This window comes from Cololabis saira, chromosome 2 (genome assembly GCF_033807715.1).
Source record: "Cololabis saira isolate AMF1-May2022 chromosome 2, fColSai1.1, whole genome shotgun sequence".
Lineage (NCBI taxonomy): Eukaryota > Metazoa > Chordata > Actinopteri > Beloniformes > Belonidae > Cololabis > Cololabis saira.
Genome location: NC_084588.1, coordinates 26247172 through 26273047, shown reverse-complemented (window position 1 = coordinate 26273047; position 25876 = coordinate 26247172). Strand labels below are relative to the sequence as shown.

The 25876-nt window shown below is 39.7% G+C and overlaps 1 protein-coding gene across 9 annotated transcripts; it reads right to left on the bottom strand.

The window, feature by feature from the left end:
* Positions 1-262: 262 nt before the first annotated feature.
* On the bottom strand, positions 263-25498 carry lmo7b (LIM domain 7b). 9 transcript variants are annotated; one of them, XM_061741695.1, is made up of 32 exons: positions 25416-25498; positions 25130-25199; positions 22644-22714; positions 22086-22155; positions 20459-20565; positions 19931-19961; positions 18551-18664; positions 18315-18480; positions 17604-17754; positions 13793-13852; positions 12767-12935; positions 12375-12523; positions 12061-12214; positions 11283-11909; positions 9617-9946; positions 7996-8110; positions 7253-7414; positions 6941-7116; positions 6785-6848; positions 6637-6687; positions 6288-6323; positions 5448-5473; positions 5214-5321; positions 5044-5136; positions 2839-3017; positions 2667-2711; positions 2288-2340; positions 2040-2211; positions 1765-1953; positions 1559-1688; positions 963-1065; positions 263-780 (listed from the first exon to the last, which is right to left on the bottom strand). In XM_061741695.1, the coding sequence occupies exons 2-32, from the start codon at positions 25196-25198 to the stop codon at positions 758-760; spliced, it is 3993 nt and encodes a 1330-aa protein (XP_061597679.1). In that variant the 5' UTR covers position 25199; positions 25416-25498; the 3' UTR covers positions 263-757. The 9 variants fall into 9 exon arrangements, with proteins under 9 accessions (XP_061597679.1, XP_061597692.1, XP_061597689.1 ...); XM_061741708.1 differs by having other exon boundaries at positions 1559-1667; XM_061741705.1 differs by having other exon boundaries at positions 5044-5115; positions 25416-25497.
* Between the last annotated feature and the right edge of the window lie 378 nt (positions 25499-25876).

Genomic DNA, 25876 nt, shown 5'->3' with positions numbered 1-25876 from the left:
TGTTGTTTATATCCAGTTGACTGAGTTCAAGGTGCCATTGCACTCGGATTAAAAAGAACAAATGAGAATGTTATAATTGATCACTGACAGCCCTGCTTCACACTACAGAGGCAAACGTCTCGAGAAAAAAAAGTTGACTGAAATAACAGAAACGCAAGCATATTCAAACAATAACTTTTAAGTTTGTTTTTGGACCACATTTACTTTGAGGCTTATGACGCCACCATGTGGACCACAAAAGAACAACAAATTAAAACCTCGCTGGATTACATTAAGTGCACTTTATTTACAAAGAAGACAATTAAGACATTTTTCCTTTGAGAAAAACACAGTGGGTCATCCCAATGTGCACCTGATGGCAGCTGAACAGAAAGTGCTTCAGTATGTAGTAAAACACACCTCCATACTGGATTACATTAGCAACAAATCTCTTTAGTGCACCGTTGGTCAAAGGTAGAAGAATGAACAGGTTTGGATAGCAAATATCAAACATTTATAAATTCCATGTTTACTCATTTCATTTTAAATCTACACTTATAGCATTAAGAAAAATAGACACTCAAGCTAAGGACAATCTGATAAAAATAGCCAACAATCTACTTTTAACTTCCCAGACTCAATATTTCATCCATCACATTCTAAGCATCAATAGAAAGCAGAAGTCAGACAGGCTATATGTATGACTTTCGTCTATTATTTCTTCAAAGGTTATTTGCCAGTCCTTGTTTACTCTTCAGTCTGCTGGACAGCCTGTTGGTCACATGAAGACGACATCGGTGGCTAAAAATATAATATTAAGACATTAGGTTAGTTTCATTTCAACTTAACAGACGTCAAACTTTTTAGCCTTTAACCTAATGCTGCAACTGTACTGACATGGTGTATCTAAGCAGAACATTAAAGTACAGAAACTGCAAGGTGTGACAAGCTGAAATCAGTCAAGGTCTCACTCAAGAACTCACACTTAAGATGGAAATAGCAGTGATCACAGTAGGGCTTTTCGTTTTGGACGCGGACGCGGACTCTGGTCTTGGTTCCTCTGAGATTTCGGCCGCAGCCCACGCACTGAGGACGACAAGGAAGTGAGAAAGCTACCAGTGGCCCTTTTAAAAGAACCCCACCCCAGCTGTAACAAAGCCTTTTGGGTGAGGGGAAAAAGAAATAGATTGTCTAACGGGAGGGGGGGGCATTACCAATGCATGCATGCTTTGTGTGGAACTCACCTCGAGCAGCAAGTCACAACATTGAACCAACTTTTACATCTACATGCTAATGAAGCAAGGTGAGCTAAATATGAGGGCCCTTGCCAGTAAGGTTTTCACAATAGCATGTAAAAGTGAAAACGGTGGACCGTCCCTTCCCACTCAGCCCATGACAAGCACAAAAACCCAGAGAGCAACAAGCGCAGGGCTACTTTCTGTGAGAATGGCCACCAGATCAGAAGCTTCAGCAATCAGAAAAACTAAATAATACAGCTCTGACACTAGAGCGTCAGTTAAAATATTCAGTGGGAATGCAGCTCCTGTGACCACAACTTTACCCAGACGTGACCTCTCACCTTGAAACAGTTAAGGTGGAAGTAGAGACTAAGGGCCTCTATGATCATGGCTGCCCCACTACCTTGGACACGCTCACACACACCGCAAGTCCTCGTGCCACTGACCGTCCTGGGGCAGTACATGTTCACACTGTGAGGCCAGAGGGTGTGGTCAGGTACAGAAAAAAGTTGCATGAGAGAGTCGATCGTTCTCTTGGAGCACATACCTGCCATGATTAGAAGACTCTGCATATGCATTTTTCTGAGACGATAAAGATCCAGTGCTGTAGCGGGAGAAAGCGTTTCTACTTGGAGTACAGTAACGTCCAGCAGCAGAGTTTGGCCGTGGATAAGTGGATGTGCTGATCAGATCTGCGGAGCGATGTATAGAATCCAGATCGTCCAAAGATTCATATCTGTGAAACAAGAACGTGTAACAGCTGACTAACTGAGCAATGAGTCAAAGCTGAAATTAAGTGGATGAGGTACAAACAAGATTCACCTTTTCATGGAAACGCCGACGTAAATGGGCTCCTTGTGAAAACTGCTGCGGCGCTGACGTATCCAGCTGTTGTCAGTCAGAAGAGGAGTCTTTTTCTTCATCTCCTCCAAAATCTGCTGCCTATCTCTCTCAGCCGTAGTCATGCCGAGTCCTTTTCTTTTGCTGAGACTACCTGAAGCAGTCAAAATTCAGAGGTTAGCCTGGTCAAGCTTCAGAAGAAAGAATAAGGACAGCGATGATGAACTAACCTCCAGTCTGCTTGTAGGGTCCAGTTAACACTGGGGTAGATAAGGACTTTGCCCTATTAGAAAGTTCACAAGAAATTACTTGTTATTCTGTCAACAATAATGAATAATTTGGGGGGGGGGGGGGGGGTGGGTTAGCATCAGCAACACTTAGAATTGATGCCGTCTTCAAATCAATACTTCTACAAAGAGCATCACGGGTAAATGCAGACAAAACAAACTCCTTATTCTAAGGGGGGTATTAGACCAATCCAGTAAAGTCAAAAGCCAGACATGCTTTGGGGAACTTTTGTTAAAAGCCAAGTGGTTAGAGATCAAAGTCAGAGAACTGAAACGGTGAGCCAAGCAAAAAATTAAATAAAAAAATAAAAATCATTCTGACCTGCATGCAGGGGACAGCGGAGCGAAGTCATAGCAACCTTCAGGCCTGAATTTCAGCGTTTGCAGCAAATAAGGCCGAGCAAAGCAGCAAGCAGGGTTGAGGGAAAAACAAATATCTTAGACCATGTTCTGTTTGTACTTTATACATTTTGGGAGACTTAAACTTTAGTTACCAGTCTCTCCCAGGAATCTTGTCATTTTGTACTCCCTGCACACAAGATTGTACTTCTGCCCTTCTCTGATCTCCAGCATGGCTCTGCTTTTCTTTGGGTTTCTTTGTCCATCCAGTCATGTAAAACTGAGCGCTGCCAAAACTGTTATGGCCACTGGCCATCTCAAAGGCAGTCTGGTTCTAAAACATGGAAAACAAAAATTGTACATGTATATAGGCAGTGCATGAAATAAACTCCACTCAAGTTAAATCTTAGTTTTTTAACTTGAATTAAAGCTGCAAGCAGCGATGAACGGGCCCTCACGCGTGCAATTTGCACCAATTAAGGTCAAGGACTCAAAACTAAGTCAGATGACATCACCCACGAATCTATGTCAAACCATTCAAAAGTTATGGCAGAAAATAGGAACATATATCGACCAATCAGAAGGGTCTGGGCTAATTCAGGCCAATGAAGGTCAAGGACTCAAAACAGAGTCTGATGACACCACCCACATGTCTTTATCACAACCCGTTCAAAGGTTATGGCAGAGAAAAGTTTTCTATGGGGCGCTGTTGAGCCGTTTTGCCACGCACATTAACGCAAAACCATGAAATATCAAATTTATCACCAGGCCTGGCTTGCATGCAAAATTTGGTCACTTTTGGGAACTATCAAATATGGACCAATCAGATGAAGGGGGGGCGCGCTTTTTGGCGTCTAGCGTCGCCATGATAACGCTTTTGAAAGAGAAAAGTAATGCGCGTCGTTGCAGGATGGAGACGCACATTTTGATGTATAACACACTTGGGGGCACGTTACGGTTCGGGCTCTGAAGCGGCTGAAGAAATGGCATAAATTTCGCCAAAATGACGATTAATTCAAAATGTTCAAAATGGCCAACTTCCTGTTTGGTTTCGGCCATGGCGCCAAGAGACTTTTAAGTTGCGACATGATACAGGTGTGTACCAATTTTCGTGCATGTACGTCAAACCGTGGGGCTTGAGGCACAAGTTTTCTAGGGGGCGCTGTTGAGCCATTTTGCCACGCCCATTAATGCAAACCCTTAAATATTAAATTTTTCGCCAGGCCTATCTTGCGTCCAAAATTTGGTGACTTTTGGGGCACGTTTAGGGGGGCAAAAAGTCAGAATAAGAAGAAAAATTCCTACAGATACAATAGGGCCTTCGCACTGCAAGTGCTCAGGCCCTAATTAAATAATTATGTGGTCATGCCCAGTAGCCTTCTAGACCTTGTAGAATTTAGTCTGATTTTCATGGTTTAAAGTCTGATCTCCACAACAAACTCACCTAAAAAAAAAAGAAGTTATTTTATAAATACGGAAAATATTCCAAAAACCACATCTAAAGGCTTTTGGACGCCATTGATCGACAGTGTGCAAGTCTGAAATTTCAAGTACATCATTGTCCTCCCTGGAGGTAGTTCAACAAAGATCACAAAGAGCAAGATGTTTGTTTATTTATGTCAACATCAAAAACTACCAAATAGTGCATGAAACTTTGATAGAAATCTACTGCTGAATACCAACAATACCATCTGCAGTTTGATAAAACAGATCACACTGCAAGAAGAGGGTTAGAAAATAATGTGATACTGAAGTTTCAGTTTAAACTAGAGGAGCTGCGTTTACCATAGGAACTTTATTCACACAAAGTCCCAGGGAAAATATCAAGAAATATCTGAACTCAACTCAAAGTGGGTCACTCACCGAAGATAATGACCCCAGACAAAAGTCTAAGTAGAGGAGCATTCAAAGCGTCCGGTGAATGGTTAACTCAAGTCATCTTTAATCCCACATTAATGATGAAGGACCTGAAGCAAGCAGTTCAGGTGAAGAAAGCGCACCGCCGTCAAACATGCGTTTCTGTATGACAGAAAGCACCAAAATTCTTCCACGTGGATGTGCAAGACTCATCAATCCTTAATGGAAACACTCAAAGCTGCACAATGAGGCCACATCAGACACTATGCTGAAAGCAAAAGTTTGTTTTGCCTTTGCAAGATTTACAACACTGGATTACTTTACCAAATGAGACAGAAATGCTATACCTTCAGTTCTTGAGTAAACTGGCTTTTCTGCAGTTACACTAATGTGAAAATCTGATATTTCAGGTCATATTTGTGCAGAAATGGAATATTCTATTCCAAGTCCCCTGTATGACATGAGCAATCAGAGTAATAAAAATAGAGGTAAACACAAATTACCCCCGACATTGCTGCCTGCTCTGCTCTCTGCCACTCCGCCTGCAGTCTCTCCTGATCACGCTTGTATTGCTCCTGGAGATAAACACAGGCACTCTATCACGCTTTTGTATTTCAGCAAACACCAATATTTTCCTCCCGGTCTCATCCTGTGTTTGTAGAAAGATATTTACCTGTAGGAGGCGTTCTTGTTCTTCTTGCCACTTCTCTTGACGCCTGCGATCCTCCTCATGGTCCCAAGACCAGCTGGATGAGGAGGGGCCGAGGGAGGGTACCTGGAGCTGCCGGTGCACAAACAGATTGCAAGTTCAAACACAATCACAGCTTGGTATACAACTCTTTCAGGGCACAGATAACTTATGGATGACCACATGAACACACTTTGATCAAGTGTTGGGGAAACTTACATCAGATATTGCAGATTCTGAACCTCCTGTGTGGGAAGATAATCAGTAAGTTAAAGGAACACCATGGAGCCCTTAAAGATGGTAAAGATGAGCACAACATTGAGTAGAACATGCACACACCAGACCAAAACCGGGGATACATTAAACACTTTACTTTTGTTATCCTTTCTTGCAGCCTCGTACTACCAGAGACACAAAATAGGTATAGCAGTCAGAACAGCCATCCTATAAGGCCAGTGTTTTCCAATCCTCGTCCTCAGGGCTCCCTGTCCTGCAGTTTTAGATGTTACCCTGCTTCAGCACACCATAATACAAGTAGTTGTCTCATCAGCAGAGTTGTACAGACATTGATGACAAGCTAATGCGGACCATTATGAATCAGGTGTGCTGAGCCAAGGTAGCATCCAACACATCCAGGACAGGGGCCCCAAGGACCAGGATTGGCAAACACCGCTATAGGCCATGAGAGTAATGGTGCACTCAAGACCAAAATATAAATGTGGTGTAAAAAAATAAAATGGAATGCAGTAATTTGCTTCTGGATTTAAATAACCATTTTTAAAGAGCCAACCTGAATGAGGACCTCACCAACAGCAAAGCTGTGTATAAATCTGAACAGTGTTCTGTTCATGTATCCCCAGCATGAGACCATGCAAATACAGGAAGATCAACTGTTCACAAATGCATAACAGCAATCTAAAGAAACATATCCGGGCAATGCATGCTGAACAACAGTCCCCTTTCATTCTCTTGCTGATGCTCAACAAATAAGATTGAAGACTTCAAAATCTAGCAAGCTGCTCAAAATAAATAAAAGCTAGGCTTGAAATAAACATTTACCACACAAGTAAACCGATGAGCTGATTCCTGCAAAGCCTGAAAAGAGAAGCCATTGTAAGGCGCAAATCAGATCCATTAATGACAGAAAACAGCAGCAACCCCCCCCCCCCAAAAAAAACCCAGTACATTTAAAAAAATAAAAATTGGTTTATAGACCAATTTAAATTAATGTATAGAACATGCAAGATCACAGTTAAGAGTAAACAGCTGCACACAGGTCAGTGTTGTGAGCCTTGTAGTTCTGTCAATATCTTTCAAAATGTGCATTTAATGAAAAAAAAAAAAAAAGCCAGGCAAAGCACCAGCCACCAAAGCTGCTACCCAAGCAAAGTCCATACTGTCATTTTACCTCGCCGTTTAAAAAATTCTGCCCTCCTTTTCTGATTTTTAGTTATATTATCTATATGACAAGAAGGGACATATGGTAAGAAACTGCATGACAAGAGTATAATATGTATCTGAAGAGTTCATAGTTTTATATCATTACAAACAATTACCTTTACTTCTTGCTGTATTGTGATTTTCATAAAGATCTCCATCCATGGCCTTAACGTGCATCGCCTGGTCAGGTGAAAGACCATATTAAAAATTAAGCTCAACTATAAGATGAGCTTTAATCATTTTTGAATGAATTGGCTCCAATAAGTGCTCACATTGTGTGCCTCTCCACTTAATTTGGATTCTTGTGTGTCTGCCATTTCTGTACTGACGACACTGCTGGCATGGTAATCGGGACGACCTATCAGCATGGGTGCTGTGGTAGTCAGATTGAGGGTCATCCTGCTCTGGACTGGCTGGCTGTGATGATTTCCCTCACTGGTGCTCCAATCTAATTAAAATTGAATAGCCACCAAAAATTTACCACATTGTAAACCAATGTTGGTGTACACTGGTTAAATGTGAAATGGCCAAATCATTTCAGGATGCAGTGAAAGATAACTGTCTTTCCTGGTTAATTATCTTACCCTTGATACCATAGCGACGAATATCCATGGTCAGAGTGCCAGTTTGCAGGCAAGATGCCATTTTATCCTTCCATTGATTATAGTTCATGTTAGTCACTGCAACTCCATCGACTGCAACAATCTCATCATCCACGCACAGCCGGCAGAGCTCTGCTGGACTGCCTGTGGGAGGGAGACATCAGCAAAATTAAGAAGCATGAGACCAAAGATAATACAGAAAGGCTTTTAAGGTCCAGGAGTCTTGAGCTACTGTGAGGTGAAAAATCAGGCCGCAGGTTGTTGCTGAGCTGACAAGTGGGTCAGTAATCCAAAACTGAATAGCAGCAAGAAAGCAACACCTCCACCACATCTTAATTACTTATGGTGAAGTTAAAAAAAAAACAACAGATTAGCTCCATGTACTGTATAGTTCTTTTATAACAAGGAATCCAGAAAGACTGAACTACCACAATTTGATCTCGTCTGCTCATTTTGTTTTTTATTGCTTCCCCTGGAAATACACCAGTATAAAAAAAAAGGCCCTCTTTACTCCATTCAGCTCTTTGTCACAAAATATGTTCTAAACATTTTTTTTAATGCTTCTTTAATATGCAACTTGAGTTGTCATTTGTTACAGTGTAAAATTAAAGCCTCCGTCACGGCTTTCCCCCCTTCAAACAAAACCTAATCCTAACACCATTTTTCTCAAATGTATTATTCAAGTAACAGAAATTCAGCAATGCAGCATTTAATCTTAGTCTTACCTGGTTGAATGAATTTTATTCTTGCGCCTGTGGAGTCCCAGTGAGTGTGGAAGCCAAAGTCTGGTACACTGTTGGGTTTAAGAGTCAGGCTCACTCTCATGTCACTATGATCCACCTGGAAAAACAACAAGTACACACACACACACACACACACACACGTGAAGGTGACACCCTGTGATCCAATGTCTTGTACTTCCTGATGGAAATCGGAGACTTTAGAGAGCTGCTACACTAGTACAGTAATGGATATTCTGAAAGATCAGTTCATTAGCTTTTTTCAAATATGCCTATTCAGCACTCTGCAAATTAATGCACTCAAACATTAACAAAAAAGGCCTCATCAAATGTCATACTTCAATAATTTGATCAGTGCAAACAGTGTTGGCCAAACTTTATGACATGAAGCACATCAAGTTTGTGCTTCATGGCTAGATGTTTTCTTTTATTGATTTCATGTGTAACTTAACTGGTTCAAGCCATGTCATTGATCAAGATAGATCCCATATCTTTTCCATCAGGGTGCAACTAATTTCAGCTCATTTTCCATTTCACTTTATAAAAATTCACAAATAGCCCAATGTCAAAGTCACCTGTTAAAATGGTTTAGCCCCTTCATTAAATACATTGGAAATGTATTTAATAACCTCTTAACACATTTTGTTTAGAAGATAAAATAAACTTAATTTTAAGAAAAAGATCTCAAAGATGTCACATAATTGCAGTTTCATACAAGCCTGATTATTTTGATCTGAAATGTTATTGCACAGAAGAACGAAAAAATAAAAGCCAAGTACCAGAGTACCATGGTATCGGGTTTCTACCACCATCTGAAACAAATAGTCCAGGAAAATGAGAGATGAACAACCTGGGGCCATTTCAGGAGGTGTTTTGGAAAACTGAGTGTGTTGAACCTGAAATGAGGGAAATTCATGCTTTTCTATTTAGTTAACCTGGTTGAGGGCAGCTTTTGTTCCATAAACCCACAGCTCCTCTGTTTCCACTGCTACATAAAGCTGAAACATTTTTTTCCCTTTAGACAGACCAACCTTATAATACATATTTGAAATTTCTGAATGACGACATCTTCATTGATTGGATAGGCTGCACTGGTTGGAACCGAGTTGCATTCGCATCGTGAAATGTATTAAGCTCCAAATAGAGATTGGCATAGCTGATATTTTTTAGTGCAACCATTTTCCTACATATTACCCACATACATGATCTAATTTGTCTGTACAACATAAATGACCTATGGCGGTATTTGACAAAATACTATGGGCTGCATTACATTTTTCGTCCCTCCTCCCCTCCATTTAATCCATTTGCACAGTATTTTTCTTTTATCATGTCAGGGATGCCAAATAGGCTACCTGACATGTAGGAAGGGAATGGTAAGAAGAGTTTGTATTAAAAAAAATTAAAAAAAACGCATCCAGAACCGACCCTAACCTCATAATAAAGGAAATTCACCCAGAATCATTGAAACCAATCAGGGCATCCATATATTAAAAGTTCTTGAATAATTTCCCTTGAAGAAAATGTTATTCAGGTGGGTGACTTTCATGACCTGTTACACTTGAGTTACCAGTCCGAATCTTCAACTGTTTCAAAGACAACATACCTTTGAGATATCAGGACTTGCTGTAGATGAAAGAGACAAACTCCTGTTGTGGGACTGCAGCTTTGTATAAGGCTGGGGCAGTATTTGGCTTGGAGTGGAGGGCTGTTGGGGGTAGCCAGTGGTCTGAAGGGGAGTCTGGCTAGACAAACTGGCATTGTTTCCTTCTTCTGTGCCTTTAAGCTTTGCCTGGAAGGCTTTCTTCTGTTTAACCGACGCCTGGTACTGACCCCTCAGATGAGCAGCTGCCATCTGTCTTTTAAGAGGTGGTTTAGTTGAAGAAAATGAATCTCCTTTCTCGCTGTTCAACAGGAAACCCTGATTATCATCTACCTAGAGGCAAACAAAAATAGGATATTCTCACATGGATAGTCAAACAAATTAGGTTTCATCAGTAAAATGCACTGAACCATGTCAGCTAGTGCTGTATATCAACCAGCAGAATGACAAACGTGTCATTTAACTGCTTCGTTCACAATTTTGCAGGAACAACCTCTTTACAAAAACATTCAGAAGATGGGTAAAATCAGCTCTCTGAAACTGAGCCTGTGCACATCAAAACAAAATAATTACTTCAACTTACAGTCTCAGTAAAGTCCATATACATCAATTACCAAAAAAAAAAAAAAAATCTTTGTAGCAGTGTTACGATAAAACTAGAAAGATACCTTTGATAATTCCTACCCTGTTACAACCAAAAACGTAATAACGGCCAATAACGTAATAACTGCCAATAATGTAATAATTTTGGCCATTTAAAATGTAATAAAGCCAATAGTGTAATAATGTGCCAATAATGTAATAAAACTTTTGAGTCAATAATGTAATAACTTTTTGCCAATAATGTAATAATTTTGTAATCATTTTTGAATACCAGGCCAATAACGTAATAACCAGCCAATAATGTAATGCCTTATTACATTATCGGCAAAAAGTTATTACGTTATTGGCTCAAAAGTTTTATTACATTATTGGCACATTATTACACTATTGGCCTTATTACATTTGAAATGGCCAAAATTATTACGTTATTGGCCATTATTACGTTTTTGGTTGTAACATACCCCTTTTGGAAAACTACATTCACTGCTCATCATATTCTGGTAATGAATGAATTTAAAAACGCATCCACATTGGTTTTATTTCAAAACTGGACTCTTGCTAAATTAAGAGAAAGCTTGACGTTGCCTTCAGTTAATTTCAAGAATCAACACGTCCCAGTTTCCTCTGATGTCTGAAGGGTGGTTAGAATTACTGCATTAATTTATGGGTGCTCATTTATAAAAAGGCAAGTAACGTTTACCTTTAACAATTGTTTATCAAATACACAATTAAAACATTCAATATGTCTAATAAAAGCAATCTTTAGTCTCAAGACTACAGTTCCAGATGTGTACAAAAAGTCACATTAGTCATTGTGAACAATTTGAGTTTTGTCTGTCTTTTCATGTCAGTTCTAATTTATTTTTCCCCCTTCAGCCTCACTCCACTGGAAATATATAACTCCTGTGTACCCATCTTCGGAGAGAAAGATCATTAATAATACCCGACATGTTATTTTATGTAATAGGATTAAGGAATAAGATACTCAAATTGTTAACAGTGATTTGTGATACCCCTTTGTTCAAGTGGAATCTAATAAACGCAACAGCTATCGTAATGCACTCACGTTCAACAGTTTTGGTAGTGCTGAAACCCTGGACTGCTTTACTCCAAATGGTCTGGGTGTGATAGACGAGAGATGAGACAAGCTCTCAGAGCGACGGTAACCACGGGGAAGGCTTGCTGAACTGGACCACGATCCAGTTCTGCCCAAGTACTTGGACGAGCCTGCAGCCTGCTGGGTTTTGCCATCCCTTGCTGGTTGCCAGCCAGATGACTTTCTGCTTCCTTCCCTGTATTTATAACTCTGAAGTGACGTGAAGTCTTCTGTGGCATCAAAGTCTACTGGATTGGCTAAATCTGAACCAATAGTTTCATCTTTTGAATCAATGCAGATAGAACCTTTGTTGTGACTTGACATAGACGGAGGATCCCAGGTTATTATAGTGTCATCTGGCTGTGTGGTTGTAACAAGAGAGGGGAGCTGGTTTGCTAAAACATGTTGAGGCTCCGGTTCAGATGTGGACTGGAAAGCAGCTTGGCTGCCCAGGGCTTTGAGTTGGGTCTGAGAAGTGAAGGGATTATCTGCAGAAGGTGTGGTAACCCCTGTACCATCTGAAGCTAAAGTGGCAAAGTAAGTCTCTCGTCCCATGGCGCCCCCATCAGAGGCAGGCATCACTTCAACCGATGATCCCTGAAAAGAGGTTAATACCAAACATTTATCTCAGAGAATATAAATAAATTAAAACAAAAATATATATCAGTTTGACACAATTGCAATAAAACTGGTAGAGGCATGCAGTAAGGGCAAAAAGGTACAAACAGAAAAATATCTACCATCTTACCCAAGTGTGGGTTGTGGGGCTAAAAGAAGCCTCAGTGGCAAAGCTGCGGGCCAGCAGAGCTCTAGAGTGTGGCCGAGGTTCATAGCTGGAGGGTTTTGATGGAGAGGTGGAGAAAGGATCGAGAGCAGGGTCATATCTCCTTGGTGACTGGTCTCTGAGGATTAGTGAAATAAGGATAAGCATAGGATTAGGACAAAGAGAAAAAAAAAAAAAAAAGCTTTACCGTTTTATTTTAATCTTCCAATACTTGGTGGCAACAAGTATTCCCAATTAAAAAAAAGAAACTTGCTGTAACTTTTATAGGGTGAACATACCTTTTCACTGGAATTCTTTTTGCATCATTCTTCTCAAAACTGATCACAGTCTCATTTGTCATCTTGTCAATGACATGCTCCCTGTCCTGTGACTTCCTATGTAGCTCAGACTTGATGCTACGCCGTCGATTTTTCCACTTTGTCAAGTCCTGCAACGACATACAGGCCAAAGGTGTTACTGCTTGTGGGCACCAATAACAAATCACTATTTTACATCTCCAAACTGTCCCATGGTAATGTGTTCAAGTTAAGAAACTTTACAGTTCTGTGCAATGAAGCAGCCCAGCATATTCAAGTGTTCTCCCACCATGCAGTAGCTGAAAGAGCCCGAACAGCTACAGGTTTGATCCTGGTCATTATTAATTAAAGTAGTTTGAAGGCTTGACACTTACTTCTTGCCACTGAGCTTCACTGTCCTTGGCAGCAACACTACACCTTCTTTTGGTTTCTTGACTCCACTCCCTTGCCAGGACAGGATTCTGATCTTTATCATAAACGCTGTTTATGGCAGAAACTTTGCGAACAGGGTACACCATCGGGATGTCGTTGAGAGATTTGCTCCTGGTTAGAGAAAAACATCAAAACACTCAAAAAAAAGACGACTAGTATATATGACATTTTGTGCCAACTCGGCCCTGAAGTACAACACCAACATTTCACAAAACTCTGCACAAACTGGAAAAATGCAAGATTAAAAGCTGTTTTTCTGTTGTCGTTTGCCGTTCTGAAATGTTTTCAGAAAAGTCAAAGTGCTTGATGAAATGATTCATTTTCAGACATCAGTGCCAATTTATTATGCAGACAGCATTGCAACTGAATGAAACTAATGCCTTTGCACATCATGTAGCAGAGTAAACAAGATTTAGTGTATTTGCACAAGCATGTGGAAAAGGGCTGACAAATACCCTACAGGTTTCAGAGCTGGTAAAAACTGCGGCCCGCCTGACAGGCCACACTCTTACCAGCTCCAAGAGCACATTCTGCATTTTAACGCTAAAATCCTTAGCCAACTGTGAGGATGAGAGGGGCATGCCTGTCAAGTAATGCAGCAGTATAAACAGATGTAGCCATCTGCATAACACAACCATGACTTGTACAGTAACCAGTTACAGCACAGCTGTGGGCAACAGAGGATGCAAGATGTGACATCCAAATACCTTACAGCAGTATTTAGCAGGTGGCACGAGGACGCAAGACTGACTGCAAACAATCTGAAAGCAAGTCATGCATCCACAAATTTAAGAGAATGACACCAAGAACAACCTTGCGAAAAAAAAAGAAATTTGCAGCAATTTTTACCCTTTGTGGCCACATGAACGCAAACAGAAGCACACCCAGATGGAGCAGCTGCAAAGCAGGTACAGTGAGAGCAGTTGCTGACACTTAGGCTTCAATGCTATGTTCAAACTTGAACTCACCAAATCCAGCCAGGGTTGACCTGAACTGGTGTTTCAGGCCTGACCTGGATTTTATATGTTCTAAAAAAAAGAAACAAGACTGATCAACACAAATGTGTAACCAAATATGGCACAACTTTTGTTTGACTCAAATGTCATGGCACATGAAGGCAGGGTGACTATTAACTTTGTGTAGCAGATGATGCAGTCTATTCAACAATGACCCACAGTTTATTTTTATTTTGCTATGCAGCAGCAAATTGGAAAACAGTGAATACAGTGCTGGCCCAAAAGGGGTTAACACATTTCTGTTATGTCTAAAGAGATTTGTTAATGACAATGTTATGCTCAATGATTATGAAAATCTGAGTCACTCAGCATGATGCTGTCAAAACAACGTTAAATCTTAATTACACAAAATATGAATGGATAAATGCTGGACAACTTGCAGCAACTCAGAAAACCCAACAGAAAAATGCAACATATGAAAGAGCATAAGTTGGATTCTGCGTCATCCAGTGCAGTATACACAGTTGGGATCATGGATGTGCATGAGAAAGTTCAGGCTTGGAAATGGTGGCTTCCATAAGGGTCTGAAGGTCTCCAGATGTGGCAGGATTGTTTTCCGCCATAGGAGCCGTCTGAGTAATCAAGTCGAACTCTTCTGCAAGAACCAAAGCTTTTTGGCTTCAGTCAAAAAGACAAAGAAGATTCACAGTATGAGAAAACACTTTGCTATTGACTGTATATTCAGAGAAATTGTTAAGAAAAGATATATTGCATGCATATTGAATTTAGCCTTTCAAGTTGTCATTCTTGCACCTTGTTACTGGTTAGTTTCCTGTGCTTGGCAGTTATTGTTGAACTATGTTGGTGTAGTGAGGTTGTATGTTATGTGCTATTCAACACTATTGCCAAAACATCAGTAACAATTATGTGCCAGGGCCACTACATGCCACCAAAGAAAAAAAGATTTCATTGATGTCAAGTCTTATTCAAGCCTGCGAGTTCTAGCATTACTTGATTACATGTTAAGGCGAAGCATGAAGCCTTTATTTAAGGGGACAAAAATTAAAGCTTTGCATTGTTTTAGTTTTCAGCAAAACTCATTCATGTAGCGCAAACCAAAAGGAAAAGTCCACAGACCTTAGACCAAGCATTTTACGATACCACGGTCGTCTCTGAGAGCCGAGATAGATTGTATGGACACGAATCTCCTCTTCAGGTGTCCAGTATCGAGGCAAGAAGCGGTCATAGTTAGTGTTGATGGATGTCTGATGGAGGGTCTGCTGTACTCGTCGGTAATACAAGTCATCGAGAACTGGGTCTGCCTCGGTATAATCATCTTCATCCAAGTCGTCCTCACACATAGCTTGCAGGGAAATCTCTTTATCAAGGCCACGCTCAGGAGGAGAAAACGGGGCTTCTACAGTGCTGCAGTAAAGAGTGGTACACCTACATTTGTTTATTCACTGCTATCAGAGATCATCACAGACATCACTTTGAATGTATTAGTCAGGATGAGGTATGCAAACACTACTTCAAAGACTTAAAGCCAGCGCCACTCATTGTTTGAAAACGGTTACGTTTTGTGTTATTCAATGATTTTCAGCTTTCATCAGTAAAGTCTGTCAAAGTAAAGCAAAGCTCAGACATCTACAACACAATGGCTGTGCATTCATCAAGTTTACATAACAGAATTTACTGCAAAAATTCTATAAAAAAATAATTTTAATCTTGTGGGACTTCAAAATTTGTTTCCTGAGGTCATTTATAGAGCATGTTATTTAGAGTCCACTGGTACAGGTTTACATGTTTATTGTAAATGTCTGTGCATCATGTCCGCAGCGGACAGAGTATTTGCTTCATGACGGCGCATTAATACACGTTTTTAAAAACTGTACACTAGTTACCCAAACTTGTTGCCGTTTCTTTAAGGTTCACAAAAAAAAAAAAAAAAAAAAAAAATTAAAAAAACCTAATATGTGATGTGACCAAGAGCCCATTATCATTTTATATACACATCACACTCAGTCAACAGTTTGGTAAAGTTCAAGCTTCTACGGACGCAATAAAGACCCTGATTCAACAACGTTGTCTGTAGTTCTAGCTTCCAGACAAACAGAAAAATATTCATGACACGCAAACAAAAGAAATGGTGAATACAAAAGCCATTTTCAAAACTGCACACCACTGGCACACTTATAGTTTGCGGGGTGGGCAGAATGTAGAACTATCAATACACTTGAGTTGTGATCCATAACCAACACTTTGATATCAAAAAGGAGATTGTATCCAATACTTGTGGTGAAAGTGAAAGAAAATTACCCCTGGGAGCTTGTCATATAGGTCACATGACCGCTTTCCAGTTGTGCCACAGCACAATTGCTTTAACAGTGCCCTAATACAACTGCCAAACCAGTATGCAGTATATACTGCATTGTATGGTCCGAGTTAAAAACACATGATAGTCAACTGTCTCCCTGATTACCACAGAATCCTCAGTTTTATTTGTTCATTGTTACACCTGGAATTTTGTGATATTCAAAGTTTAAATGACAAATAACACACCATTGAGTGAGTTATACATTATTGGTGTGAGATGTTGGTTGCCATGTGAAACCACAATATGAAAACTTGTGTGTAGTCCAGCAGCTCATATGTGGCATGTACCTACCCTACTTAAGTTTTTTTTATGCAACTTGAACCTGAGAATATCTGGCATACAATTATGAACCAACACTGTATACGGTAGTGGTTTTTGAAGTGTCAGCTGCTTACCACCATTCACGCTCGCGTGAGTCTGCTACATGGCAAACACGGCAAGATGGGAAAATAGGAGTTGACTGAGTGCACAAACCCAAACGGAACCATGACTCAATTCTTCAGCAGCACAGCTGAAAAATGACCAACAGCACAAAAAACAGCCTACCGGTACACATATGATTAGACACTTCTGAGATTGCACTCAAGATGAGACCTTCAAGTGAGGTGTTTTAAAACAATTGCAGCAGAAGTTAACAATGTTAAGTTTCTTTATGGAAGAAGTTCTGCAATTTCAACAAAGGAGTATTTCTAGTTTCCAGACTTTGCCAAATGTTATGAAACTTGAATCAAACAGCAAAAGAAGCAGCAGATATCCAAATACCAAACAATCCCTATATTAACTACATAATTCACTAACCCAAAAAGGATTGGGTTAGCTTTGGGTTGCTTTCTGGCATCATATGCAGTCTGAATCAAAATGTCATTCATGTCAATTGTTTATCTTAGGTGGAAAAACACATGCAAGTAAGCCATGCTAACTGTGTAGCAGTTCTTAGATACTTTCAAAAGTTAGAAAGCATATTTTGTTGCAAAAACTAATGCTAGCATCCATTGAATTCTGGATTAAGTAATGTTACATAACATGAAAAACTGCCTTCATTTCACAATTTCATGGAACAAAGCAATGCTCTTATCTTGATTGTGATTGGTGGATACTGCAACACGCATGCAAGTCTTTCAGCCAAAGATGCACTGTTGTGAGGAAGGTCTGATACACGATTTGTGAAAGACATTACAACGGTTGGCAGGCATGCCTTTAAAAAAAATAAAAGAGACTTCCCAATAACCCTAAACATAAAAAAAACTCAATTGTCAGACATCACTATCAAATTGTACAAAAAGGTATGTTAATGCTTTCAATCAGAACAAACACTTGTTCAAATACACATAAAAGCAGTAGTAGAAAGCAGTGTAAATAAATACAAGTCACTTTGCAAGGTCAGCTGTGGATAAGTAAGTTAGGAGCATGTGTGAACTTTACACACAGTAAGTAGACATACGGTACCTGGGGAGTGGACTCATGCTGCCCCCTGAATTCATCCCCCTTCCTTGTTTTCTTCGAAGTGGTGGTGGGATATAGCCTTTGCTCTGGTGGGCTGCAGGCTGTGTGTTGTCCATCTTGTACACCTGCTCAGCTTCTGCGTCACTTCCACAACCTGAACATAAAACATAGCCAAAATGAGTAACTTAAAAAGGGGGGGAAAAAAAAAAAAAAAAAAAAAAAACGACATGATTCAAGAGTTATAGGCTCAAACGTGAGAAAGACCGAACCTTTGTCGACTGAGAATCATACAGCTAAGACTCTGGGGAGTGTTAAACCGAGTATTATACCCTCTACTGTAACACACACACACTTATCACCACAGTGTGGAACTTGCCACAATCCAACACTGACGTGCACTGAACCATGCACACCCCTGTACAAGCAAATGACGAATTGTGTTAAAATGATCATGAGCCAACAACAAAAAACTGATGAAGTCAGATTAAGCAAAATATAGGAGCATGGAATAATCTTACTGTGATTTATAATTTTGTTTTACATAGCAACACTTGCAGTTTGGCAATATTCTGTACAGCAACTATAAAATGGCAAGGAGTAAAGGAAAAAAACTACCTCAGCACTATGCTCGCTCAGAATATACACATCTCAAATGGCACGGAGCGCATTATGTGACAACTTATTCACGAGGACAGTGGATAGTATACAAGGTACCTCCATCGCTATGGCGGGCAGTGTAGGTGTCTAGGGATTCGATGCTGTCCATTGAAGTCCCTCTCATGCAACTCTGTTTCACGAGCTGACATTCCTCACCGTCTGGGAGGCGACACTCTCCGCACCCAGCTTCTCTCACAAACGCATTACTCCCCTCTTCCAAAGCCTAGATTAAGAAGAGACATATGGTTAAAGAAGGAAGACAACATTGTTAATAATCAGGAAGAGGTGCTTACCTTGGACAAGGCCAAGCCTAACAGGCCCTCAAATGCTTTGAAATTAAGCTGAGGACCACTGTAAAACGTGTCAATTTGAGCCTTGCGACCCAACCAGTAGATAGTTATCAAAACCTGAATAAGGAATAGACAAAAACTGTATAATAAATCAACTCCAATGCACAATTCCTTCTTTACTACTAGAAATTTGGCAGTCTGATTTTGTTCACTTATTATTCAAAAAATTGGAAAAAAATTAAAAATACAAAATAAAGATTCTTATAATGGGGTTATATTGTATTATTCATTAGGTGTGGCGTGTATCTGACAAGTAGGGGTCTCCCTACATTACCCAGATCCTGTGCTGCACAAGGATTTGTAATTCAGACGAATACCGTAATTAAAAAAAAAAAGTATTCTCAAAACCTGTTGGGTTTTCTGAGAAGTTAAAGCTTTATCTCTTAGCATATAAAGGAAATGAGATGATAAAGAAACCACTTTAAATACATTTACAGCAAAAGCATTCATCTGACCTTGCCCTCCTGGTAATTCAATATTCTTTAGAACTATTATAATATTCTGCGTAATGAAAACGGTGATGTGTACACTGCCTCCGGCTCACAGGAAAAGCACACTGGGCAAAAGAATTAGGATTTATCAGCATAAACTGTGGGGTAAAAAATATTTTTACTCATTATCACCTTAGTCTGGATTTCTCTAAGGCATTGCTATGTACTTTGTCACTACATAGTGCTTACCCCAAAACATTCATACTGATACATGGTCTCTTTAACATGTTACAGTTTGAACAAGTCAAAGACTTTCATATGAGCTTAAGGATTATTTAAATGGAAAAAAATGACTTAGAATTAAGTAAAACAAGCTCCCCTAAATGAAAACAATGCAAATGAATGCTGTAATCTCGTTAAGAAAAATAAAGTTGATCTAGTTGGGAAAATTCAGCGAAAGAAACAGTTTTGAATTCAAATTGACCTTAATTAAAAAGAAAATTTCTACCAAGTTCAAAGAGAGGTTGTAAGGATAAAGAGCTTCATTACCAAACAGAAGTAGTCAGCTATCACACAATTCAAATGAGGCTTTCCAGATAACCAAACAGCCTCATAAGAGTCTCAACACGTTGAACGCCCGCAGTGAACAAGTCCTTTTGAACTCAGTCCAGTTAAAAACCATTTACAGCCGCTTATCACAGAAGTTCATAGATGCAGCTTAAGGCATAAAATACATCTCCATACAAAAATGGACACCAACTCCCTTTTTGCATGGATGCAAACGAGAGGACTGTTATTGGATGAAATGGAGCAGAACACAACTACCTTTATGTTTCAAAGCCAGATAACCAATAAATAAAAACACTTGAGACCCGTAAACAGTGTAACTTACATTTTTGAGTCGTCTCTTGCTTTCATCACGCCTAAAAGTGAACAGGAAAGGTACAACATATGCGTAAAATACATGTATATTATGACTGTATATTTAAATTGACAACTTAATACAATAAATTCATGTCTAGTAAAAGGGAGCCATAACAGAGACACCTTGATCATTTGCAGCTTCCCACTTATGACTTTATAGCATACTAGCTTTCAGCTCACACTGAAAAGCAGCTTGTTAGTCAAAAGCTCCTACCGTTATCAATGCAAAGCAGCTTCCATTTACCTTTTTAAGGTCACACATTACAAGAACCTTAACCCTGCTCAACACATGCCTTGTAATACATTTCACATTTGATGACGCTGCATTTAAATCAGCTGCCAATAGATAATAGTATCAGTTTTAGAGGTAAAACAAGGGGGAAAGGTTTCAAGTCTTCTAGGCAAATAAGCTCTAAATTGGTACAGCACACGAACAAATTGACTCAGCTAAAACAGCACACAAGTGTGCATGTTCACTTGTTAAAAACAACTTCACCTCAGTGTCACACGCGTGGACAGGTTCTGAAGGTCACCTGGATGGAACAGCTGTGAGTCATTTAGTCCCAGTTTCCCACAGGCTTTCAGGAAAACATTCACATTATCCTTAAGTGTCAGAAAAAACAACAAAAGGGGAAAGTTGGGGAAAAAAAAAGTAACAGAAGGTCAAGTTTGGGCAATGATACATTTGTGGTTGATTTTTGTTCACTCTGTCAGTATTTTGACCCCGACAACAAAAGTGATTAACAAAACTTCAGCAATCCAATGATGAGCATGGGGATACTTGTTCAAAATATGTAATTTAATTAAAACCTGCATCACCGTTTGATTAGTAAAAGCAGACTGGTAGAAAAGGTATACAGTAAAGACATCATTGCCATCTGGTGTTAGAGATGGTTACCTCCAAAGAAACACATGCATCCGTTGTTGCTTTGAATCACAATGATCACATTCAAGCATTATTCATAACTTCAAAGAGAATTGTCCAATATTCAAGTGTCCAGCAAGTGCCAGCATCATTTCCTTGTGAGGAAGTCAGCTAAGACATTGTATGTGCAGCAGTGTAGAGCTTGCTCAGCAATGGCAGATGGTGGGTGGGAATGCATCTGCCTGTACAGTGAAGTAAAGACTTTTGGACAACAGCCTGGTGTTAAGACAGGCAGCATAGAAGCCACTGCTCTCCAAAAAAACCCATCTAGGACAGCCTGAAATTCTCCAGGGAATATTCTAAATGTGGCAGCCCAAGACTGGCGCAAAGTTAATTTCTTCTCTGAAACCCCTTTCATGTATTTGGGAAATATGGAAAGTTAACTGTCCCGCATAAAAGATGACGCTACTAGTAGTCATCATGCCAACAGTAAAACATCCACACACTTGGGGTCAGTTCTCACCCCAAGGGACTTAAACCACTGGTCAGTAAATACTGGATTATGAGCAATTAGTAGCCCATAATGAATACCTTGGGCTAATAAGTCTCAATGAGGCCACAAGGAAGAACAACAAGTCCCATATTTCAGATTTTGCTCATGTCAAAGAAGTCACAAGCCTAGATTTTATTCCATGGATAATTTAAAAGCTATTTGAATGTTGAAAAATCCATGTCAAGTCAACTACATGTTGAATACAAGATTTAGCATCAGAAATATCAGCAACAAAATTTAGTTTGCAGATTTAAAAACATGCAAAACAAAAACAAACATGTGGTTCTGTAGACCAGAAAAGCAAGTGCCAGACTTTTGCTAGATCTGCATCCCACCACCACTCCATTGTTGCACCACTTTATTGGCCCCTTAAGAGAGATTTAAATTGATCTCTCTCTGCACTTGCTGTGGGCAGTTTTGGCAATTATGCATGTATGGAGCCTTTGCAACACAGCCTGAAGCCAGAATAAAAATGTCCATTTGCATCAATGCCCAATAAAACTTTACATATCCAGCACTGTGATTATCGCACCGAGATGCAGTTTCAAGTTAATTCAAAACAGAAAGCTTGTCTCTTGGTACCTCAACAGGAAACCACAGTGTGTTGACACTTCCTGGCTAGCAGGTGCTTTTTTTTGGGTAAAGGTTCTTTGATTGTGCACACCTACTGATACTCACGGCAGAAGGGCAAAGTCTAGCACTTACCAGGCCAGCAATAGGAGTCGAAAGCCTGTTCACTCTCTTGATGATGCCAGGTTTCAACTGGTTGATTAAGCTTCATGGCAGGAGAAGGGAAGAAAAAAAAAAAGTGATTAGCATTTCAGCAACAAAATACCCAGACTTTCACTTCCAATACAGTAATAACCTTAAAAGTGAAAATAGAAGAGGGTACTGTAAGCTTTACTGTCATCTCTAATCAGTTCTTTTCCCTCCATAACCTGTACACCTATATCTTAAAATCAAACACCTCTGATTATTAGCTCAACTTTTTCTTTGAATTTAAGTAACCAAGTTATTAAAGTCAGCAGTTTAATATAAAAATTACTTCAACAGTAGTTTACAGAAAGAAGAAACCAGAGCGCATCTGTGGACACAAGCTGGTGCTGAAAATATAATTGAAAATTTGCCTAATTACATTCACTAATGAGGAGTCTACAAGATAATCCACTTTAATTTTATTTGAGAAGATTAAAAAAAATAAATAAATAAAGCGGGACCTAAAAGTCATGGTACTCTAGTCAAGGTCGGAGCATTATTACTCACTCGCAAAGCAGGACTCCATTCTCCAAGGCAGCACGGAAGTCATTACAACCAAAGGATTTTCCAGTCACTTCCTAACCATAAACAGAAAAGCAACAATTAATCCATGACAAAAGACATTTTTTCCCCACCGTTTAATACTTAATTTTGTGTTTGTTGATAGTATTTCAGAGCAGTAGGCTTAAATTATCTCCAGTTTGACAAGTTAAAAAAAAAAAAAAAAAAAAAAAAAAAAGGTTCTTCAAAAGAAAGATTAGAAAGGACTTGCAGATTTTCTTTCCACAGTTCATTATATCAAAACAATTCAAGAAACTGCTGGAACTTCAGTCAAATAAGGGCAAAGACTCCTCTATTCTCCAATCAGACCGCACCATAAGAGCTAACGACCATGAGCCAAAAACATAAGGACACACAGTCAAAACAAATGTTAAGACTAAATGTTTGGGTTTAAAAAAAAAAAAAAAAAGGGGGGGGGGGCAAAGTTAATAAAATGATTTTCAAGTCCATAATGTCCACATTCCCATGTATATTCTTGCCATCTGTGGAAACCAATCTTTCGAGTTACAGTAAGTTAATATCAATCTTGCAGGGAAGAAAAAGAAATCTATAAAAGCAAAGCATAAAAAAAAAAAAATCTGCAGAACAAATTATTAAAAATGTATGTAGAAAGTACAACAAACATTTAAAATGCGATTGTGGTCAAAGGAATGCCATAATTTGAGAAGGCAGGAGCATGCTTAGGGCAATGCGGCTTTCTAATGAGGACATAAAAATGAGGACTATTAAAGCCCGCCTCTATAACTAACAGAGGGCCCCAAAAGGTTTTTCTTCTCACTAATTAGTCCTCCCAGGAATCCACAATCACAATTCATTTTTAACTGAAATGTGCTGGGCACAATTCAGAGCGGATGCTTCCCAGTGGAATCAAACAATACAGTTCAAAGTTAACACGATAACACAATGTGCCAGTGTCGTACCTCTTCGCCACCGGCACTTTACTGGTCATTTCAACACACAACCGCTCTTTAGAATAATATGATTTTAAAAGTATAAAAGTGTGCAAGCCTCTCCTGGTCATCAAAAGAAGAGCCAGGTCAACAAAACCAAAGCAAGTAATTCTTAAGTCATAGCACTGATAATGTATCAGCTACAGGTTATCAAACATCAAGATTTGAACCTTGGATGACTCTTTCCCAGCAGGTAAATACATAGTTTAACAATGCTACCCCCTGTTTCACCAGCAGCTAATTGCCCATTTACATAATGTGTGTAGTGGCTGATCTGCTCCAGTTTTGAGTTCAAACATTTTCCATCTACTTGCTGCTGGTATCCTGGTAATGATGAATGGGTTTAGGTTGCGGGAGCTCATCCTGTTGTCTGTAGTTGGAAATATTAAACTTAATACAATTATAGATTATGATTTGGCATAAGGATGTTTTCAACAACTTGGTGTATGTTACTCCAGTCTAGGTACACACGAGAATATATAGATAAATACACTTTTCTAGTGCATGAAATACAGGCAAAACTGGTGTGGATTTCTTGAATTTTAAAATAATCCACTGAAGCGCATCAAGTAATTAATGACCCCATTCAGAGGCGACTGAAAGTGTCTACCTACTACAAGTTTTGTTCATTGTCTACTTATGCAGATTACAGATTCTATAACAATTAGAAGAGAGGTGAGGTTAAACATCTTATTCTTTCTGTAAAACCACATCCTCCACAACACAGTACTAAGTGTGCCAACCCCGTCTGCCAGCAGTGTGCAAAATGCTCCTACAAACCTCCCGAGCAGCATTTTAACAGGCAAACACCAAACAGTGATGGTGTGCGTCATAACATGTAGTTTATCTGCTTTTAAGCAGTGCACAATTATATACATCTTTGTACTCTACTGCCCTTAGTTTTCAGCAACTTGTGCTTTTTGTATTATTTTACCTTCTTTTCTCATAATTGTATTTGTTATTTACTGTCTAATTATGTTTGCCGCTTTTAATGTTGATGTAAAGCACTTTGTGTTGAATTGTGCTTTATAAATAAACTTGCTTTGCCTTTGTTGCATTTGAATTTCCTTGAACGTCCTGCTGAATCCTGCAGTCATACCGGTATCTCTTATCTGGTAAAGCCACTTTCACACAAGGTTCTCTCTGTCAAGGAGACAAACTGCTACTTTGTCTTATCAAGATGTGTTTTGCATTTGGACTTAATGTCTGTGAAGTGGCCATCCGTTTAGTTTAGCACAGTTAAGCCAAAGTCATTCAAAACTGGGCATCAGGAAAATCCCCTCCTTCCTCCTCGAGTTGATTTTCCACAGCAGAAACACCTGCCACTAGTTACATTTCCTGTCTCTGCAACGAGTTACATAACTGTGCAGTCAAATCCACGTAGTTTTTTGCTCAGATAAAAGTGAGGAGCCCGAAAAGAATCTATCTGCAACAATTAAAAAAAAAAAAACAGGGTGAAAGTGTGGTTAAGGGTGCACCAACCTGAATCCAGCGCTGGGCCTCGCTGAACGCGTCCTCGCAGCTGACGCTGGTCTGCTGCCGCCACTCCATCCTAATGCACGGAGAAATACAAGAAACTGCTGTAATTGGGGGCAAAAGACCAAGCACCTCATCAAACACATTCATTACAGAACAAGGAAACCTCCCTCGCGCCTTAAACCCATATCAACTTTGTCAGGAAAGTTCAATGAATGACAACGAACAGGAGAAAAAGTTAAATAAACAATTAGACAAACGGTCACGTCTCTCGCTGCGCGTCGCTGCTCACCGGTGAAAGCTTTCTGGTAATTGACGTCCAGGTAATCAGTGGACGCTGCACATCTGCCACCGACTGCTCCATCACTGACAGCTGTCGCTTATTGGGTAAAGCGGGCATCAAAGTCCCCGCCCAGTGCAAAACTACAGGCAAACTTTGTGAAGGGAAGCGCCAACCTCCTGGCGGCCTGTTGGGGAGCCGCAGTGTGAGCTGCTGACCCAGCCAGGCGACCCTAAAGGCTGATTTATGGTTCCGCGTTAAATCGACGCAGACTACGCCGTGGGGTACGTCCAGTGGCGGAGCCAGAACATTTTCAGTGGGGTGGCCAGGATGGAGCCTGAAATAATTTGGGGGTGGCATAGAAATCACTATTGCAGGAACATAAAAAAGTTGAAAATGCAGCGCTATATGCTTACAGTATACAAATTTACAAATGCACTGCGATATAGACTCTTTTAATTAACAGATTATTT

Excerpts from the sequence above, each read along its gene's own strand:
- lmo7b (XM_061741695.1), bottom strand. The coding sequence starts at position 25,198 with ATGGAGTGGCGGCAGCAGACCAGCGTCAGCTGCGAGGACGCGTTCAGC. Across the intron at positions 20,566-22,085 it reads CGACTCCTATTGCTGGCCTG|GATAATGTGAATGTTTTCCT; the intron begins GTAAGTGCTAGA and ends CTGACACTTAAG. Across the intron at positions 8,111-9,616 it reads CAAGTCCTGATATCTCAAAG|GTGGATCATAGTGACATGAG; the intron begins GTATGTTGTCTT and ends TTGTTTTTCCAG.